Here is a 19,462-nt window from a genome sequence, read left to right as displayed (position 1 = left end):
CTCGCCAGATCTGACACCAGATCTGACACTCGAAGTACCAGAATCCTTGTCACCACTCTCGACAAGCTCATACCACATCGCGACGATGTCGCCAAACGAGAGCATTGCTGCCCACAGCCGAGTCTCCTTTCAGCTACAGCAAGCGCTCGAGGTCCTCCTTGCCCAGCTCTCGGTCACGAGCCTTGGACCTGTGGTGCTCTGGCGCTGGGATCACCTCAAGCTGTCCCAGCACTTGTACTTTGTTTGCATTCAAGTCAGCTACTCGGAGAACGATCCGCCAGTCGCCATGGTGCCGTGGCAGTCCCTCGACGCCCTTCTCAACGTCAGCACATCACCGTGATTGCATGACAACTCATCTCCCGTTTTGGTAGACAACGACTCGGTTTCAGCTCGATCCGCTGTCGATGCGCGTCCGGTTTCGGCTCGGCGTGGCCACGTTGCTGCCGAGTACCGACGAGAGCGACGTCTTGTTCTCGCCATGGGATGTTGTGGCCCGACGTTCCAGCCTTCCGCTGCCCACCGTCGAAAGCGATGCCTCGTCTGCGACCTTTTCGTGGCCGACATGGCCCATCGAGCTCTTGCATTGCGCTACATTGCAGCTCGAACGGTGCATCGATGACGACGACTGGCGCCTTGAGTACACGGGCGTTGTCGGTCCAGTGCACGTGATGGATTTGCCTCCGCAGTCGCGCCTCGCCTTCCGCGTGCGCCTTGCACACTGTGACAAAGTCCTTGGCACCGCGCTGCTCGGCGAGATCACAGAGATAAACGACTGGACGCTTCTCTCCATCGTGACAGCGCCGGCCGCAATCTCGGTCTGGGGTGTCCAGCAGCACTGGTGGCTCCACGCTGCGTGCAACGACGCTCTCGCATCGGCAGGTGCTTGGGCGGTGGTTGTCAGTGGCGGTGACGAGACCATGCGGCAGCCCCTCCGCAGCTTCAAAACACCACACGGGCTACTGCAACTGCGACCCGACACAGAGTACGATGTCCGCATCCAAGTGCAGAGCGGTTGCTGCGTGGCCACGTCGCCTGCCGAGCGCATACGCACGTCGCTCTCTCTGCATCTCGACACCATCGCGTCTCATGCACCAACCACGCAGCTGCGCTGGTCGACGCCACCGTATTGGCTCGCCGCGTCCTCTATTTTTATTGAGCTGCAAGTGTATACCGCCAGCGATACGTGGGCCGTCAGTGACGCGCCGCCAAAACATGACAACGCCGCGTCATCGACGGTCGTTGACGTGGCCCCGCGAGAGCTGCTCGACGTGTACCGCTTGAATCTGCGCGCAGGAAGTGCTGATTTAACATCGTCCTTACCGGTCGTCGTTGTCCAAGCCATCCCGCTTCGCCTGCGCGGCATGGGGTGTCACCTTCGACTCGAGTGGAGCTGGGCGCTGCCGCCGCACCTCGCCGAGTACACGGCGCGCTTCCAAGTGTGGTTGTCCCGAGATCGTTCGCCGCTGGTGCGCCTCGAGCCAGCGCCCACCCTTGTTCATGACTCCGGGAGCAACCTGTACGTGACCGACGTGGTGCTGGCGCGGGCGTCAACCTACACGTGCGCGGTCGTCGCGGAGATCGATCATCAGTTTACTTCCCCGGTCGCGCCATTGTCGCATTCAACCGCCTGGCCTCTCTGTACGCTCGACATCGCCGAGACCACCTATGAGAGCGCCCTTGTCGTTCTCAGTCTCAAGACACCCGACTGGTGTCGCACCAGCCTTGAGAGCTGCGTCGAAATCGAACATGGTGGCGCATGGGTCGGTGCCACGCCAGCGACCGTGGCCACCAGAGACGACGGCGTCTGTCAATTCGAGTGCCGCCTCTCGTCGCTGCCATCCCACTGCGTACGTCGTCATCGTCGTCGTCTCTAGTGATTATGGACACGTTGTCGTGTTGCAGGAGTGTCTCGTGCGGCTAGGCGTGCGCTGGGCCGCCACGCATGCGTTCGAGTTCGTGGCGCAAACTACTTTTCTCACAGGTGGGCTCTTCGTTCCTGCCAATACCATCATCCATCGTGACGCCACTAGGCTGCGGCCCCCTGACGATTGACGCGCTCAGTCACGGCAGGTTGCGCCTCTCGTGGCCGCCGGCGCCCGACGCACACGCCGAGTACGATGTGCAGTGCTACGAGCCATCGCACCGCCGCTTTGAAACCAGGCGAGTCTCGTACTAGATGAACGAGACACCAGAGAAGACAAGTAGGTTTTCAACCAGCCACACCACCTACGAGACGCCCGATATGGGCTTGCCGCTCCACGTGCTGTGGCTGCGCCTCCAAACACGGATAGGAACACTCTGCGTGCGCCCGGGTGCGCTCTGCCTCACAGGTATTACTACACCGTGGTGAGTCCGGATGACGTGGCACAACGCGTACGTAGCTCCGACATCCCCCACCCTGGCGCTCGCGGACGCGCGTTGGGCGACTCTGCACTTTGCCGGTCTGCATCGCACACAGCTGCCATCGCACCTTCAAGTAGAGACTGTCAAGTATACGTTCGAGCCACTGCCGACCGACGCGGTTGTGGACGACCACGTGCACAACACCCTAACCCTACGAAAACTGGAACCAGCCACGAGCTACCGCGGGCGGCTTTGCTGCGTGTGCACGATCGACGGCCTTACGCTGTCTAGCACCAGCGCCGAAATAACGTTTAGAACGACAGCGTGCGCCCCGGACCCTCCTCTTGCCCTGCATGTCGACGAGGTTGTCCTGCCCGTCGGCAGTCCGTGGCCAGCGCGGTTTGTTGCAACGAGCTACCTCCGCGTGCACTGGACGCCCGCGAAGCCCAACGGAGCGCCGATCAATGGGTATGCCCTTGAGATGGCGTGGTCCCACGACGGTGAGCAGCTGACGCTGCCCTGGCGCGGCATCTACGTCGGCATCGAGCCCACCTACTGTCCAACCGCCGACGACCTGCGTCAACATGACGCTTTTGTGCATTTCCGAGTGCAAGCGGCCAACGCGGTCGGCTTTAGCGATCTCGTGAGCAGGTAATTCTGCGGCATCGAACCCTCGCCCACTGGCTTGTTCGTCTAGTGCGCCACTCGAGGTGCAGTCGCGCGTGTCGGGGCAGCCGCTGCCCACGTCGCCGACCAAGCCGACGCGCCTCTCGCCTCTCGCGCGCCCTCATGCGACAGCAGTCGCGTCGCTGCCAACGCTCTCGATCGACGGCCTTGTCTCCCCCTGCAAGCAGTATCTGGCCTCTCGCCACTTGAACCTGCCGCCCGCCGTCTTGCAGGCCGAGCGCGCGCGCTGGTTGGAGCGCGCAACGCGAGTGCCACCGACGCCATCCGACCCTGCAATATCAATCTATCAACCCCATCCAAAGCACAGGCGGCGGCGACAAAAGTCGAGCATCTAAGCACGTAGCATTCCAGAAACGTCTTAGCGGCGCTTGTAAAACAAAATGTACGCGGCGTTCGAGACAGTTTGCGACGCGCCGACCGGCGTGACGCTGCTGTCGTCAAACGTGTACCACAGATTGTGCTCCACATCTACGCAGTCGAATGCACCGAGAATGACAATGTTGTACGACATACCTTTGGCGTACGCCGTGTAGTGGCCAAAGCCCATCGAGCCATAGTGGTTCGTGACCGCATACAAGTCATAGACCATGCCGTCCGGTGTCGAGAGACAGTAGGGGCCCATGTCGAGACCTTCGAGCGGAAAGTCGACCATGATGTCGAGCTTCTCCCGCACCACTTCGTTTCTACTCGCGCATTCGTCTCGTACATACATCGTACAAGCTTACTGTACCGGTACTCGAATCGCTTGAGGGAGAGGATGAGAATGTTGGGCAGCTTGTAGAGCTCCATGGTCTTGGTCGCCTGCGCCGCCATGTAGCATCGCACACAGCAAACGACAAAGCTACCTGACGGTGCTCCTTGCACTGGCTGCAGTACCACAGGTTGTCTTCGTCGAGCTCTTCGGGGCTTGTAAACTATCCACGCGTGAGCCACAACATGGCACTTATGCTTTTACCTTTTTGAAGCAGCTGTCGAGCGAAATGCCACCGGTCTTGGCCGCCTTGGCGTGCTGCGCCGACTCGTGCACGTCCATTTCGGGCTCTTGGTAGACCAGGTCGTCGGTCCAGTCGATGCCAAAGTACGCGCAGTCGCCCTGCGCGAATGCGATATGTCTCTTCTTACACAAGAATGGACGGTACCAGGCCCAGAGACGCCACGGTCGCACTCGGCAAGAACGCGCTCCAGTCGTCGAGCGAGGCGGCGCCAGGCACGTTGGCGCCGTCTTGGTTGGCGAGGTACACCTGTGCCGCATCAGTCATGACGCAAGAAATGACAAGGGCGACATACGTGCTTGGCGAGGAGCTTGAGCAGCTCCAGGTGCGCCTTCTTGCCCTCTGGGACCTACGAGGCAATTCTGTCCCATTGTTTGTACGCCTTGGTACATACGGAAAGGACGGTCGGCGCGACCAGCGGCAACACTTGGTACGTCAAGTTGCGGACCAGTCTACGTCATCATTTTGTATGCGAATCCAGCTCGTGTCCGATGGATCGCAAAACGCACTCTTCGCACGTTGTCGACGCCGTGTACGAGAGCAAGATCGGGTCCCCAAAGAGCTGGCCCGACGCCCTACCCCACACAACATCATCAACACGTCAGAGATAACGAGGACGGACCTGCGGTGGTAACAAAAGACCACGCCCGATCCGAGCGGCACGTCGTAGCACACCAAGCGGTCGTCGGACCGGATGCGGGCGACACGCTCGGTGTCCGGCAGCACACGGTAGACCATCGACTGGAAGACGTCGCAGAGTACATACTGCAGCCCATGTTGGCGAGCGCTTTCTGCGATAGTTCGACATGACCATCGACGTCTATCGATCCCTCGGAGGGGTACTACCTTGAGCTGGGCGACCGTGCCGCGCTTTGGGACACTCAGGCGGTAGTGCGTCGGCCCCAAGTGCTCGAGACTCTTGTCCGCGTACGAGGCCTTCGTAAAGAACGGCACGCTGAGCACCTAGGATGACGCCATCATCGTCGGATCATCGGGTAGTCATAGCAGGCTCCGTACGTCCAGGTGCCGATTCGCGTCGGTCGGAAGCTCGAGCTGGATGACGTTGAACGGGTCAAACGTGATCGAGATGCGGTCGCACGTCGGACAGACGACCGTGCTCTTGAACTGACCTTGGAGCTGCTCGACAAAGATGCTTTGGTTGCGCAGGCAGTGGTTGTGCCACGCCTGGTCGCTAATCACCGCGTCCGGCTGCGACCCGTTCGACTCTTGGATCTCAATGTACGGCTTCTTCTGGATCCTATTGACGTCCTCGTGGAGGCCGTCAAGGAGGTACGCTAAAAGCTCCTGCGCATCGTGCTGCTGGTAGCCCGAAAACTACCACATGTCGCATGACCACTTGATACACTGATACACCGCTGTACCTGCGGCGCGTAGCGCGCCAGCGAACGCTTGAGCGCGGACGGCGTGACGCTCGAGGCCGCCCCAAACCAGAGTTCTTTGAGCAGGACCGCGTACTCGGTCGCGAGCTGGCCGCCAGTCCCCAGGACGTTGTCCGTGTTGAGATCCGATTGGTACAAATTGGTGAGAAAGTGCGCCGTGAGCACGGGCGTGTGGCTCAGGCACTGCAGCGCCGCGTTCATAAAGCACGTGTTGCCGAGGTTGCGAAGGCCAGTTTGACCGCGCCGGCCATGCACCTCGACGACCGAGACCGACCCGCCATCTACAGCAGCATGAGCGACGAGCATCTTTGGCTCGAACGACCTCTGAGGACGCGGCAGACGCTCTTGTGGTACTTCCAATGCGCGCTCTGACACTGCTTGGAGCAGTAGAACGGTGTCTTGCAGGGACCGCACCGATTGCGACTGGGGCGGCCACACACGGTGCACTTGGACGTTGGCGTCGGTGGCGGCGACGACGACTCGACATCCATCTCGACGTCACTGTCACCGGCCGTCTCGGGGTAGACTTCGACGCGCGTAAAGTACTGCGGCGACGACGGCTCGCCAACACCGACGACGAAGCGGCAGACGGGCGGACCACCAGCGTACCAGACGGTGAGTGCAGACCAGACCTCGGACGGCACGAGAAAGTAGTCGCTGTGCTCGACGAGACCCGGCAAGAGCGCGGAGCCCACAACGTGGTCCATCTGGTCGCACGCAGGATCAAGGAGCGAGCTGTTGTTGATCGTTGGCGGCTTGGACGACGGAAGCGACCGCGGAGCACCACCCTTGGCCTCTACGAGTCCCCAGTGAATCGATCGATCGAGTGGGGAGCCTACCCAAGTAGCCAACGTAGTCGCACCAGCACTCCCACCACTTGTAGTTGACGACGAAGAACTTTTCGCCGACCTTCATGCCCTATCGCGCGTCCCTGCATGAGAGATAGTGCGATGGACGACAGAACGTACATGCTGCTTGGACTGGAGCATGAGGCTGTGGACAATGTCCTTTTGCTGCGCCGGCGATGGAATCGGCGCCTCCTTCGTCGTAGGCACGCGAAGCTCGGACACGACAGGTCGCTCCATGCGGTAGACCGGCGGCTCGGTCGCTGGCTCGGCAGCCTCGGTCGCGTCTTGTGGCGACTCGTCGCCGTCCTTCTTCTTGGCCTTCTTGCGGTTCTTCTTCTTCTGCGCCTTGGTCATCGCCACGTCCGGCGTCACTGCTGCATCTACCTCGACCTACGCAGGCGCGGTCGTGGGCCATGACCCTCGATCGCCGGGCTGTACCATCGGGCCACGTCACAGGCGCGCAAGATATCCAAATATCTCGCACCACACCTTGGCCGGCGCTTTACAATCCCACGTCTTTAAATTGCGCCAGCCATGGCCATACAAATCGCGAGTCATTTTTTACAAACAACATCAATTTGTCGGCAGTAGGAATTAAATGACGTAATTCGCTCATAAAAGGCGACGATCGCTCAAGAATTAGTTTAGCTAAACACACGCGTCTTACAGCGCTAGACGTTTCGCCGGACGGTATTCACATATCGAGATCGCATGTAATACACTCTACAGATAGATATGATACACGTACTTACCTCTCGAGGCAGCGCTTGCTCCGCCAAGGCAAGTCTGCGACCACGGCGGTAGCCCGCCTGTGCGGTTCGGTATGCGTGCGATTAGCCAACGGGAAGATTGCTGCTAACGTTAATATTTCTACCGTAAACATACCTTTTAAACCTAAAATTCAATGTCCAATACAAATATAAAGTACGGCGTCACGCCGATGTATTAAATACGTACGAAAGAAAAACACCCGCATACAAATTTGACTCGAGATCTTGCCGGCAACCATGAACTGCTCCTACGACATGGAGATGGGCCCGCTCGGGATCAACTACCTCGAGTTCCACTACTGCAGCATGGCCGGCTGGGCATGGGCGTCCTGCCTCGTCCTAGCCGCATGGCTCGTCCTCCTCTTCTACCTCCGTACGACTCCACGATCGCAGCATCCTCCTTACGACCCGTCCTCTAGTGGGCAACACGGCCGACGAGTACTTTTCGCCGACGCTCTCGACGCTCTGCACGCAGGTGCGATGGCCATAGCGCGGCGCATGCTCATGCTGCGCTAGTTTCACATTCCATTCGACGTGGCCGGCGTCACCTTGCTCGCCTTTGGCAACGGTACCATTCTTCCATATCGCGATCTACAGCAGCTCATGCGGCCTAGGCGCGCCCGACGTCTTCTCGTCGTTGGCCTCGTCGTCGTCGGGCGCAATGGAGACCGGGCTCAATGCGCTCCTCGGTGGCGTCATGTTTGTCACGACGATGGTCGTCGGCGCCGTCCTCGTCGCGTCCACGTCGCCGGTCGTCGCGATCGCGCCGCGCGCGTTTTGCCGCGACGTGCTCTCGCTGCTTGTCGTCGTAGGGCTCATCATTCTCTGCGTCCTCGAAGCATCCACGATGTACATGGCCGCGTTCCCGCTCGTCTACACGATCTACGTGCTCCTCGTCGTCCTCCCGACGTGCTGGGCGGCGCCCGCGCCCGACGACGCCCACCACGGCGTGCTCTTTGCGTTCTGGCATGCGCCACAGCTCTTCGAGACGTCGCCGCCTGCGTACAAGTTTGTCACCATGACAAGCACCAAGCCATCGACGACGATGGCGCGGCAAGCGTTTGACGGCGCCATCTTTGACACGTACTTTGGTCCGAGCCAAGAGACACTCGCCGCGCCGCTCCTCGACGAGAGCAGTGACGACGTGGTGTCACCGCCGCCACGGCAAACGCGTTGGTATGGACGATGGCATCGCTGCTCCTGGCGCCACGTCCGATACCTTCTTCTGGATTTGCCCCGGGAGCTGACGATTCCAATGGTCGTCGTGCGGCGCAATGGTTGGTCGCGCCGCCGCGCTGCGCTCAGTGTCACCACCACGAGTGTGTTTGTGCTCTGGCTCGGTGGGCTCTTGGATGCCCACCCGCGTGTGTACTTGGCCGTCGTGAGCGCCTCTTTCGGGCTCTCGCTTGCCGTGTATGTGGGCACCTACCACCGGACAGCGCCGACATCGCGGTCTCTCATCATGGGCTTCTACGCACTCGGCTTTGTCGCGTGCGTCGCTTGGATCTACGGGCTCGCGGCCGAGCTCGTCTCGGTGCTCGCAGCCGTCGGACACATTACGACGCTGCCGCCGAGCGTCGTGGGCCTCACGGTACACTGCTACATCGGTTGATATCGTCATGGACAAGAAAGATGTAGATCCTCTCGTGGGGCAACTCGATTGGCGACTGGAGCACCAACGTCGCCATCGCACGCGGCGGGTGCCCGGAGATGGCGCTCGCCGGCTGCTTTGGCGGCCCCGTCTTCAACCTCCTCATTGGGCTCGGCCTGCCGATGCTCTTGGCGCGACTGGCGTCCATGACGTCGAGAACGCACGTGCCGTGGGACGTGCACTGCAAGGTGTCGCTGGGCTTTCTCGTGCTGAGTCTGGTTAGCACGCTGAGTGTGGTCGCGCTCTCTCGGTTCCAGTGCCCGAGATGGTACGGCAAGGTGCTCTTTGGCATGTACATGGCGTACACGAGCGTTCATTTGATCTTGCTACTGCACGCACCATAAGAAGAAACCTATCGAGTGCCTTGTATTGATACTATGTTGCTCGACTTATCGCGACGACTCGGGCACGAGCCACTCGAAGGCGGGGTCGACCTCGGACGTGTGTACCACGGGGGTGGGAAGTGGCGCAGGATCCGTCAAGGCCTCGACGTCGATCCTACGCAGGATGTCACGTGCCATACCAACTGTAAGTCGCGTACGCATCCAAGTTCCACTCGTACGGCGGCAGATCCCCGGCCTTGGTGCCGCCTACCGGCATGCTACCATCAACCTCCACAACCAAGTCTGTGGTGAGGAGTACGGCGTTGCTGGAGCCAAAGCGTGTCGGCGTCGTCGAGCTCACTCCAGTCGCCAGGCACTACCGTGCGCGTATGGGCTGGTCCGTAGTCTCCGAGCCAGCCCTTGTAGTCTAGGATACCCAGTCAGTCTCTGCACCAGGCAAGAGCTTCGCACCGTGGCTTCGGGGCTTCAACGCCTCTTTGGCGCGCTCTCGATTTACCGGTGGAGCTAGGACGACAGTTGAATGTATGTTTGCGATCGCGAGATAGAGCACCTTGGCATGTGTCCAGGTCGAGAAGGCGGCCCCTGTAGAGCTCCGACTGCACGGCTTCGTTGGGTCTGGCGGGCGTCGGTTCCGGAAGTGTCCTGGCGCAGCTTGAGCTCATGATTGCATCAACGGACGTACGTCTCGACCGTTTGCAAGAACGGACTCGCGGCCAGCATATCAGCGATCTCGAGCGCTTTGGAGCCTACTTGACTCGTTGCCTCGTGGAAGGAGGGTCAAGGCGGAAGTACCTGGGCGAGCCAGCGGGCGCGACCTCAAGCGAGGTGGCGCGGATGCATGCGCCTCCATGTGATGCAGCTTGTGCTTGGCGAGCGCTTCGTGCATGCGTTGCGTCGTGTTCTTACGGATGCGAAGCACGTTGGCCGTTTGCGCCTCCAGCTCGGCCTTGACCTTGGACGCTGCCTCTTTCTTTGGCGCCGGTGGACGAGGTCGCGCTCTCGGCGTGCTTTGCGTCTTTTCTGGACTCGGCTGACTCTTCGTCGTCGCTGCCAGCCTTGCAGGACTGGGCTGGCTTGGGCTGGCTTCCATGGCAGCTTGCATGGTGGATGCGACTTGCGTTCTTGGGCGCATGCCGTGCAACATGGCGGCGCGGACAAAGGCGAGAAAGGTGCGTGGCGCCGGCTGCGGCGTCAGCGTCGGCGCATCGCGCAACGCTTCGTACGCTGTATAGAACGCGTCTTCGGAGGCGTCGACGTCAATGGACGGATACCCTGTTGTGGCCACAAACGATTGCCACGCCGCCTCCATCCACGGCTTGCCCACGAGCGCCGCGTACATCTCGAGCTCTTGGCGTCCTATGAGCAAGGTCATGTAGCATGGGCTTGGTCGCTGTGTGTACCGTCGGGTAGCACCGGCGCAGGGGTCGTGGACGGAGCCGGTGTGACAGGGTTCGGGCTTGGCTCCTCCGCGCTGCCACGCCGCCATGACGACGAGGGCTTGGCCGCCATCGCGCGCTTTGGCGCCGCCTCACGCGCATGGACCGCATGCGTGGCTTGGTAATGCAGCGGCTTTTTGAGCGTCGCCCCTACAGCATTGCCATTAGCGGTGATGGCGCAGGAGAGGACGCGACGCACGCGTGATGTCGACGACTTGGTCGGTGGTCAGCGCATGCAACGAGTAGTTTTGCGCAATGCAGTGCACGCCGTAGAGGAACGTGGCCTCGACGAGTTCGTTCCATCGACTGCGCTCCGAGGCGAAGCTGCGCAGATACGCCTTGGCGCGGTCGTCCTCGAGCAGCCGCCGGTACTCGAACGCCATTGTGCTCGCTTTGAAATTCAAAAGCTGGCAATCGTATACTATATCCTGTCGACTCAAATCGTGTTGTATAATACACTATATGGTACACCACATGTGGTATCAAATACTGTATGATGTAAACGACCAATCAAATATGGAAGCGAAGCAAATAGTGTATACTGCTTCGGGATGCGAAGCCGCAGCCGCAGCCGAGGCCGCCGCAGCAGCAGCCGCGATCGTCGCCCCACGCGCGAGGCCAAGCGATCGCGCGACCGCAATGACAACGTCGATCAGTTTGGCCGCTCGCGGGACAGTCGGCGGTCGCGCGACCGCGGCGAGGACAGCGGCCGTGGGCGGGACCGATCGCCCCGTCGCCGCGAGTCCGAGCGCGGCCGAAGCAGCGCAGATCGACCTGACACGTCGGATCGCAATGCACGACGATCCGTTGACCGCAACCGCAGCCCGCGATCGACCAAGCCGCCAGCCCACGATGGGCGAAGCAGCGGTGGCATGAGCAAGTACGGCAGCAGTCTCTCGTCTCGCCCGTCAGCGGCCTACGGCGGGTCGATGGACTCGGACTACTACCAAGCGCGCATCGACGAACGCAAGGCCAAAGTGTTTAGCATCTGGTCGACGTTTCCGAGTCCGCCGTCGCCGCCACCCAAAGCCAAGAAAGAGCCCGAGAAGCCCTCGCGTCGGTCGCCGTCGCCTGCGCCGTCGTCGTCGTCCTCGGAAAGCAGTGACGACGACCGCCGACGCAGCAGTAAGAAGTCATCGTCGCGCAAGACGTCGTCGGCCAAGGCAAAGAAGAAGAAGAAGTCGTCGTCGTCCAAAAGCAAAAAGTCGTCCAAGTCGTCCTCCAAGAAGCGTCGACGCAGCCCGAGTCCAAGCAGCAGCAGCAGCAGCAGTGACAGTAGTAGCAGCAGCGACGAGAGCGACGTGCATACCAACCAGCCATCGTCGTCGCCGCTCAACGCTGCCGACGCCCTCGAAGCCAGTCAGTTTCGCGAGGCTGTCCAAGGCCACCACGCCGCCGCGGCCCTCGACGACGAGCCCGAGGTCATTGGACCCATGCCCATGCCGGACGGCGACAGCGGCGGCAAGGGCGGTGGCTCGTACGGTCGCGACTTGCTGCCGGGCGAAGGCGCGGCCATTGCGCAGTACGTTCAGAAGAACATGCGCATTCCTCGGCGCGGCGAGGTCGGCTGGAGCGGCAACGAGATCGAGTCGCTCGAGACGGCGGGGTACGTCATGAGTGGGTCGCGCCACCAGCGCATGAACGCCGTGCGTATCCGGAAGGAGAACCAAGTCTACTCGGCCGAAGAGAAGCGCGCGCTCGCGCTCATCAACTTTGAAGAAAAGCAGCAGCGTGAGAACAACGTCATGGCCGAGTTCCGGACCATGCTCACCGAGAAGCTCACCAAGAAGCACGGCGCGCTCGTCGTCGAGGAGCGTCAGGACGACGTGGTCCTGGACAAGGAGTAGAGATCCATCGATGCTCTTAATACACACACTACTGCCACCAACGCTGCACATCAACCCTATAGTATGTAGTAGGGACGAAAGACAGATTCGACTGCTAGCATTACAGACGCTTACTAGTCAGGATCGTCGTTAGAGGCGAGCCGCGGCCTTGTCGGTTCTCAGCGCTTGCCAGCCAAAGCGGGTGATCGCATGGTCGACTCGCCACGTCATTCCGTGTAGCTCGAGCGTATAGTCACTCGGGTGCATGGCCGCGGCGAGGACTGCGATCGGCGGAAGGCGAAAGCCTACTGGCGCCGACAGCGGGCGCGGTGCCAAGCCAGGCAGCTGCGGTACAAAGTCGCAGGCAACGCGCTCGGCGATACCTAACGACGCCGTGACGCCCGTGGATCGAACGCCCGCGACCGTGATCCAGCGCTTCGTCACGTGCAGCGACAGCTGGTAGTCGCGGTGCTGCGTCGCCGGTCGCAGCCCTAGCGTCAACGATATTGCGTCGCATTCCATGGTTGGACGCATCGGCGAGGTATTTCGTACCGGCGTACGACCCGACGATTGGTGTCGCTGCCAAGCCCGGCAACACGCGCTTCCCAAAGGCGGCGAGACGACCGAGCACGACCGGGTCCGTCGTTGGGTGCTCGCGGCCCTCTTGCTCCTCGGCCGTCGGTCCCACCTACACCGACATGTCGCATATCGTTGTCGGATCGACGCCGTACCACGATTTGGTTGTAGACTGTTTGGAAGACAAAGACACCTTTGGTGCGGTGCGTCGGGACGGGCTGGAGCACGTGCTGGAGTTTCGGGGGTCTCGGGCCGCCAAACACCACAAACTGGCCTTTCCGTGGACGAATCTAGTCCACGACATGACGCCATCCGACCGACAAGCACGTCGTCGTACGGAAAAGGGCAAGGCGTGGGGCGTGTGGATGGCCTCGACGACGTCGCCATAGTTGCCGGCGCAGTTGATGACGCAGCGCGCGTCGACTGTCACGCCGTTGGTGCAACGAAGCGTCCACGTGAGCTAGACAGAAGCATCTTCTTTACACTCGGGATGGCATGGTCGATGCGCGTACGGTCGACGGCGAGAAGGCGCCCGACGCAACGCAGTGGCCCGTGCGGATCTGGCCGCCGTTGACGAGACCGTGCAAAGCGTACGCGATCGGGATGAGCCATGGCTCGACGACAACCTCGCCCGGGACCAAGACGGCGCCCAGTGCGCCGGCGGCCAAGTCGGGCTCGATCGCGTACAAGGCGTCGGCGTCGAGGATCGTCACGTCGGCGTCACCTACGTCGGCTCATGGCCCATCGCCAACGCAAGCCATGTCGCACCGAGGTCGTGGTTGAGGGCGACGATGGCCGGCAGCTTGGCGAGCTCGTCGGGCGTCCATGCCACCACGAGGCTGCCACAGGGGTTGGACGGCAGACCGAGCTCTGCGTGGACCGTCGCATTGCGCTGGATGCCTCGCCGAATGCACGCTTGCTACCGGTGCGTCAGCGACGATGTGCAAAAGCACGGGTGTCTACCTCGATCGAACCGACCGGCGCGTCGTAGCCCGTGCACGCGATGCCCGAGTTGCCGCTGCTCGCGCCTTGCGCCAAGAACGCATTCTTCTCGAGCAAAACGACGTCGTACCCGCCAAGGCAAAGCTCGCGGAAGATGGCGGTGCCCACGACGCCGCCACCGACCACGACCACGTCGACGATCGCCATCCGTTCCGACGGAATCTTTACACTTTCTTGCCACGGATCTTGACGTTCTTAACGTTGACGCCATCGCTCCTCCAACAAGCTCACGCAGGTGGCATGCCATCCAGCAGCTCCCACGAACGCTCCTCTCGCTTCTCATGGCGTCTGTGCAATGGCCAAGGACGACGTTAAATGAGAGGACAATCATGTAATACACGGTCGCGCTCGACAAAATGAGAGTTGATTGAGAATCCAAATCAAAGTTTGAGAATCAACATCAAAGTTAATGATGGAGAATCCAGATCAAAGGTGGTGATGGAGAATCCAAATGAGAGTTGATAGAGAAACAAAATGAAAGTTTATTGAGAAACACATTTAATCATGACGCAAGTACTAGGGTGGAAGACACATCGCGACGTGTGTCTTACAAGATCTGCTGGTGGTACGGCGATCCGGCGCTCTCGTCATGGCGCGTGACGAGGACGACTTGGCCAACGACGACGGCGGCGATGCCCGCCATGAAGCCCATGGCGCTGAGCGTGTACACGGACGCGGCCGACGGCACGGCCAAGAGGCTGCGGTCGTAGCTCGTTGGCGCGTTGTACTCGCGGGCGTGGGGCACATAGTACCCCTTCTTCTTGGGCTCCGGCTCCGGGGCTTCCGAGCACGTCACGTAGCGCGAGAGGAGGCACGTGGGCGCGTAGCACTTGCCGTCCTCGGGCTCGAGGCCGAGGAGCGTCGTCCAGTCGACGGTCGTCTGGAGCAGCGAGTTGGCCGCGTCGCACCACGCGTTGCCGGTGATGTACGTGTGCTCGGGCTTGTCGGCGCAAATCGCCTTGTCGTCCGCGACAGTCTTCTTGACGTACGCGGTGCGCACCGGTCGGTCGAGCGTCAGCGTCGCCTTGACGCTGCAGTCGTTGTTCCAGTTGAAGAACGCGAGCACTTGGAGGAAGAGCTTTTGCTGCGTGACCGAGAGGTTCTCGGAGCGCGCCTTGGAAAATCGCAAAGAGGTGGATCGCCTTGTTGAAGACGCCGTCCGCGTTGGTGTAGTAGGCCGACGTCGTCGGCTGGAGCTCGCCCTTGCCGACCTTGGAGTACACTGTGTGCGTGAACTCGAGGTCGTCCTCGGCCGTGCAGACACCGTCCCACTCGGCCGAGTACGACCCGCACGGCACGCGCTTCTTGGTCGGCGTCTTGGCAATCCGGGCGTCCATCGTGTTGGCAAACGACTTGCAGCAGCGCAATTGCATGCCGAAGCGAGCGATGTGGCGCGGGCAGTAGGCCGGGTCGCGCCACTTGACGTTGTAGCACGAGGCGCAGCCAGGGGTCGCAACCGCCGCGCCGAGGAGCGCGGCTTGGTCGAGCGCCAGCGTGGTCGAGAGTCCGTTGATAAGCTCCGGCGCCGCTGCGTTGAGCACGGTGACGCTCGCAGTGATTGCGGTCTGGCGAGTGGTCAGGACCTGAGTGTCCGGGCAGATGTTGGCGACTTGAACCTCGTCCCAGCTCAGCGGGTGCACTTCGCCCGACTCGACAAACTCGGCCGTGTAGCCGTCGATCGTAAAGCAGTAGTCGCCCGTGTCTTCGCCCGCAAACCACGCGAGCATCGAGAGGAAGTGGAACTTCTCGCACGTGTCGCGGATGCCGCCCTTGGGCGTGAGCGGGTCGAGCGGCGTGCCTTCGGGAAACTGGTTAGCCGAGCCTTTCTCGTACACCGCCGGCTTCCACGACGACGTCGTGGCGTCGTACGACTGCGCGGGAAAGTGAAAGGCGACGTCGGTGAGCGGGAAGCCGGGCACGTCGTACGGCACGAACGAGGCCGGGATGCCGCCGGCGGTGCTGAACATGGCCGGCGTGAACGCCTTGGCGAACGGAAGGCGGTAGTTGAGCGGCGTGTAGCTGTTGGGGCACACGGTGATGCCGGCTTCGTTCTCGCTCGTCTTGTGCTCGGTGATCGTCACGTCGACCTTGCGGTACTCGACCGCGCCGGCGCTTTGAATGAGCGCGCCGAGCTTCTCGACTTCCTTGGCGTCTTCCGTGTGGTGCTCGCGGACGTAGTTGTAAGCTGCCGCGCGTTCGTCGTTGCCTTGGCTCAAGAGGATGCTGGAGACATCAGTCAGCACCGGCTGGGGCGACGTGAGCACCAGCTGGGGCGACGTGAGGATGTCACCGAGCCGGACCGGGTCGTGCGTCGTCGCTTCGTTCGTGGCCTTGCCGTTGCACGTCGCGAGAATGTCGTTGACGCACGCGTTGGTGTTGCTCTTGAAGAACTTCTTGGCGTTGCACGTGTCGGCGTAGTTCAAGAGCGAGCCGCCGACGCAGTTGCCGTAGTTGACGAGCGCCTGCATCGTGACCGCGAGCTTGATGGCCGAGAACGAGTCCGGGTTGTCGGCCTTGTAGAGGTCGACCGGCGCCGCCTCGTCGCCGATCACCGTCTTTTGGATCTCGCCGATCGTGTACATGGCCGCGACAAGCGCATCGCTCGAGCAGCTTTGCGGCGAGAGCGTGACGCGACCGGTGCTGCAGCCGTCGGCCGGCAGCGTCGGGCACAGCGTGTTGGAGAACCGCTGGATGCACTTGGCGACGCGGCTCGACGTCGCAAAGTCCGTGATCGCGTTGCACTGGATGAGGCACTCGGTCAGCGCGAGCTCCGCGTCGCAGAACTTGGCCGCGCTCCAGAACTGGTTGAACTCCTTCTCGCCTTTGGCCAACGGCGGCGCCGGCGTGGCGCGGACGCGCGGCTTGTAGCCTTGCGGGTTGCGCTTCGGCGGCGCGCCCTTGGCCGACTCCAAGAAGAGGCGGCCATAGTAATCATCGCCGGAATCCGCTTCGACGTCGTCGTCGTTGTCGTACGTGTCGGCCTCGTCGTCGTAAGTCTCAGCCTCGTCGCCGTACGTGTCGTCCTCGTTGTCGTACGTGTCGACCTCGTAGTCGTCAATGTCGTCTTCATATTGGTCGCCGTAGCCACCCACGGGTTCGTCGTATTGGCTGGCGTATTTCGGTTCGCCAGCCTCGCCCTTGGGACCGGCGGCACCCTGGTTGCCTTTCGGGCCCTGGTTGCCCTTCGGGCCTTCGGCGCCGCGCTTGCCGTCTTTTCCGTCGTCACCCTTGTCGCCCTTCGGGCCCTTGACGCCACGACCACCCTTGTCGCCCTTGGCTCCTTGGGGTCCGCGCTGGCCACGGTCGCCCTTCTTGCCGTTCTTGCCAGGTTTGCCCTTCTTGCCGCGCGGGCCTGGGGTGAGGTGCTTGTCGTGCTCGTGCACATAGCCTTGAACGTAACCATGGACATTGCCTTCCGTGACGTAGGCGTCGTCGACAACGTTGCGGATTACGCCATTTGTGCCTTCGTCAGAGGCGTCGTCACGACGGTTACCGCGGCCATATCCTTCCGACTCGTTCTCGAGAAAGAGATGACCACCGTTGACACCCAGCAGTGTGCTCATCTTGAAAAGGCCACCAATCGTGCCACTGATCGCGTCGACCGTGCCACCGACCGTGTCAACGACCGTGTCAACAGTGCCGCCGACCGTGCCACCGACCGTGTCAACGACCGTGTCAACAGTGCCGCCGACCGTGCCACCGACCGTGTCAACGACTGTACCCACAGTGCCACCGACCGTGTCGACGACCGTGTCAACAGTGCCGCCGACCGTGCCACCGACCGTGTCGACGACTGTGCCGACCGTGCCACCGACCGTGTCGACGACTGTGCCGACCGTGCCACCGACCGTGTCAACGACTGTGCCGACAGTGCCACCAATCGTGCCGACAGTGCCACCGACCGTGCCACCGACCGTGTCAACAACTGTGTCGACAAGGTTGCCGTTGCTGTAGTAATGACCTCCGAGGTGACCGCCAGCATCGCCCTTAGGGCCGGCGGGACCCTGCTCGCCTTCCGGGCCCTGGTTGCCCGTTGGGCCTTTGTCGCCGCGCTTGCCGTCTTTTCCGCTGTTGCCTTTGTCGCCCTTCGGGCCCTTGTAGCCATGGTCACCCTTGTCGCCCTTGACTCCTTGGGGTCCGCGCTGGCCACGGTCGCCCTTCTTGCCCTTCTTGCCTTGCTCGCCCTTCTTTCCGCGCGGGCCTGGTGCGCGATGCTTGTCGTGCTCGTGCACATAGCCCTGGACATAACCGTGGAGAAGGCCTTCCGTGGCGTAGGCGTCGTCGTCGTCGACGAAGTTTCGGATTACGCCATTTGTGCCTTCGTCAGAGGCGTCGTCACGACGGTTACCGCGGCCATAGCCTTCCGACTCGTTCTCAAGGAGGAGATGACCACCGTTGACTCCGAGCAGTGTGCTAGTCCCGAAAAGGCCACCAATCGTGCCACTGATCGTGCCGACAGTGCCACCGACCGTGTCGACGACCGTGTCGACAGTGCCGCCGACCGTGCCACCGACCGTGCCACCAACCGTGTCAACGACTGTGCCGACAGTGCCACCGACCGTGTCAACAACTGTGCCGACAGTGCCACCGACCGTGTCGACAATGCCACCAATCGTGCCGACAGTGCCACCAATCGTGCCGACAGTGCCACCGACCTTGTAGCCGACCGTATTTACAATGCCACCGACCGTGTTGACCGTGCCACCGACTGTGGTGATCGTGCCACCGACTGTGTCGAGGACCGTGTCAACCGTGTCAACGACCGTGTCAACTACCGTGTCGACCGTGTCACCGAGCGTGCCAACCGTGTCACCGAGCGTGTCACCGAGCGTGTTGACGAGGTTGCCGTTGCTGTAATATTGACCGTGATCGCCGGCATCACCCTTAGGACCGGCGGGACCCTGGTTGCCTTGCGGGCCCTGGTTGCCCTTCGGGCCTTCGTCGCCGCGCTTGCCGTCTTTTCCGCGGTCGCCTTTGTTGCCCTTCGGGCCCGTATAGCCACGGTCGCCCTTGTCGCCCTTGGCTCCTTGGGGCCCGCGCTGGCCACGGTCGCCCTTCTTGCCGCTCTTGCCAGGCTTGCCCTTGTGGCCGCGCGGGCCTGGTGCCAGGTGCTTGTCGTGCTCGTGCACATAGCCTTGTGTGTAGCCGTACACGTAGCCTTCCGTGGCGTAGGCGTCGTCGTCGTCAGCGAAGCCGCGGATCCCGCTCTTCGTGTTGTCGTCGCCGTAGGCGTACACGCTGGATCGGTCGGCCTCCATGCTCTTGGCCGCGATCATCGGCGCCGCGAGGACTGCCGCGAGGAAGACCGTCTTCATCCTTGGCCGCGTATTCGGAAATGCCACTTGCGAACGACGCTCGCCATGCTAGCCGCGGCGATCTTCGGCGAGAGCCGCGCTCTGTGATTGGCTCGTTTTTTTGCGATCGCGCCAGGTGATTGGTCGCGAAAGTTTGACGGTCCTCGAAGCTGGATCCGTCGAAGTTGAGAAATGCATTGTTTTGTATGCCCGACTTCGTAGTTCGAAGCGGGGTTCCATTTCGAAGCGCTGCCAAGATCGCACTCAGTCGATGTTCGCCAAGTCCCTTGCCT

General features: G+C 61.6%; 8 protein-coding genes across 8 annotated transcripts; 4 read left to right on the top strand and 4 right to left on the bottom strand.

Annotated features, from left to right (window-relative positions):
* Positions 1-65: 65 nt before the first annotated feature.
* SPRG_07947 (hypothetical protein) lies at positions 66-2,176 on the top strand (the record flags this gene model as incomplete). The annotated part of the gene is made up of 4 exons (XM_012347298.1): positions 66-322; positions 372-1,847; positions 1,903-1,981; positions 2,031-2,176. Exons 1-4 carry the CDS (start codon positions 86-88, stop codon positions 2,174-2,176), a joined length of 1,938 nt encoding a protein of 645 aa, XP_012202688.1. The 5' UTR covers positions 66-85.
* Positions 2,177-2,820: 644 nt separating this feature from the next.
* Positions 2,821-3,365, top strand: SPRG_07946 (hypothetical protein; the record flags this gene model as incomplete). Its single annotated transcript, XM_012347297.1, has 2 exons — positions 2,821-2,994; positions 3,041-3,365. The coding sequence occupies exons 1-2, from the start codon at positions 2,825-2,827 to the stop codon at positions 3,363-3,365; spliced, it is 495 nt and encodes a 164-aa protein (XP_012202687.1). The 5' UTR covers positions 2,821-2,824.
* On the bottom strand, positions 3,355-6,734 carry SPRG_07945 (hypothetical protein). The gene is made up of 13 exons (XM_012347296.1): positions 6,709-6,734; positions 6,391-6,660; positions 6,262-6,340; positions 5,755-6,218; positions 5,405-5,728; positions 5,040-5,357; positions 4,471-4,958; positions 4,188-4,404; positions 3,986-4,144; positions 3,876-3,944; positions 3,756-3,831; positions 3,544-3,705; positions 3,355-3,498 (listed from the first exon to the last, which is right to left on the bottom strand). Exons 1-13 carry the CDS (start codon positions 6,709-6,711, stop codon positions 3,389-3,391), a joined length of 2,739 nt encoding a protein of 912 aa, XP_012202686.1. The 5' UTR covers positions 6,712-6,734; the 3' UTR covers positions 3,355-3,388.
* A 543-nt stretch (positions 6,735-7,277) lies between these two features.
* On the top strand, positions 7,278-9,059 carry SPRG_07944 (hypothetical protein; the record flags this gene model as incomplete). Its single annotated transcript, XM_012347295.1, has 5 exons — positions 7,278-7,413; positions 7,460-7,515; positions 7,557-7,608; positions 7,655-8,631; positions 8,679-9,059. The coding sequence occupies 5 exons, from the start codon at positions 7,278-7,280 to the stop codon at positions 9,033-9,035; spliced, it is 1,578 nt and encodes a 525-aa protein (XP_012202685.1). The 3' UTR covers positions 9,036-9,059.
* A 645-nt stretch (positions 9,060-9,704) lies between these two features.
* Positions 9,705-10,854, bottom strand: SPRG_07943 (hypothetical protein; the record flags this gene model as incomplete). Its single annotated transcript, XM_012347294.1, has 4 exons — positions 9,705-9,781; positions 9,828-10,391; positions 10,436-10,621; positions 10,671-10,854. The coding sequence occupies 4 exons, from the start codon at positions 10,852-10,854 to the stop codon at positions 9,705-9,707; spliced, it is 1,011 nt and encodes a 336-aa protein (XP_012202684.1).
* Positions 10,855-11,022: 168 nt separating this feature from the next.
* SPRG_07942 (hypothetical protein) lies at positions 11,023-12,357 on the top strand (the record flags this gene model as incomplete). Its single annotated transcript, XM_012347293.1, has 1 exon — positions 11,023-12,357. The coding sequence occupies one exon, from the start codon at positions 11,023-11,025 to the stop codon at positions 12,316-12,318; it is 1,296 nt and encodes a 431-aa protein (XP_012202683.1). The 3' UTR covers positions 12,319-12,357.
* A 90-nt stretch (positions 12,358-12,447) lies between these two features.
* On the bottom strand, positions 12,448-14,058 carry SPRG_07941 (hypothetical protein; the record flags this gene model as incomplete). Its single annotated transcript, XM_012347292.1, has 7 exons — positions 13,837-14,058; positions 13,642-13,792; positions 13,386-13,597; positions 13,211-13,333; positions 13,029-13,163; positions 12,850-12,985; positions 12,448-12,788 (listed from the first exon to the last, which is right to left on the bottom strand). The coding sequence occupies exons 1-7, from the start codon at positions 14,020-14,022 to the stop codon at positions 12,448-12,450; spliced, it is 1,284 nt and encodes a 427-aa protein (XP_012202682.1). The 5' UTR covers positions 14,023-14,058.
* A 364-nt stretch (positions 14,059-14,422) lies between these two features.
* On the bottom strand, positions 14,423-19,190 carry SPRG_07940 (hypothetical protein; the record flags this gene model as incomplete). Its single annotated transcript, XM_012347291.1, has 2 exons — positions 14,423-14,940; positions 14,969-19,190. The coding sequence occupies 2 exons, from the start codon at positions 19,188-19,190 to the stop codon at positions 14,423-14,425; spliced, it is 4,740 nt and encodes a 1,579-aa protein (XP_012202681.1).
* Positions 19,191-19,462: the final 272 nt, after the last annotated feature.

Source organism: Saprolegnia parasitica (assembly GCF_000151545.1).
Source record: "Saprolegnia parasitica CBS 223.65 unplaced genomic scaffold supercont2.35, whole genome shotgun sequence".
NCBI lineage: Eukaryota > Oomycota > Saprolegniomycetes > Saprolegniales > Saprolegniaceae > Saprolegnia > Saprolegnia parasitica.
The sequence above is the reverse complement of the archived record's forward strand: the minus strand, read 5'-3'. Positions and strand labels throughout refer to the sequence as shown.

Bases quoted from the DNA above. Each gene is read 5' to 3' on its own strand.
- SPRG_07945 (XM_012347296.1), bottom strand. The intron at 5,358-5,404 runs GTACAGCGGTGT...GACATGTGGTAG, and splicing joins TGGCGCGCTACGCGCCGCAG to TTTTCGGGCTACCAGCAGCA. The intron at 4,145-4,187 runs GTGGCGTCTCTG...TTGTGTAAGAAG, and splicing joins CGTTCTTGCCGAGTGCGACC to AGACATATCGCATTCGCGCA.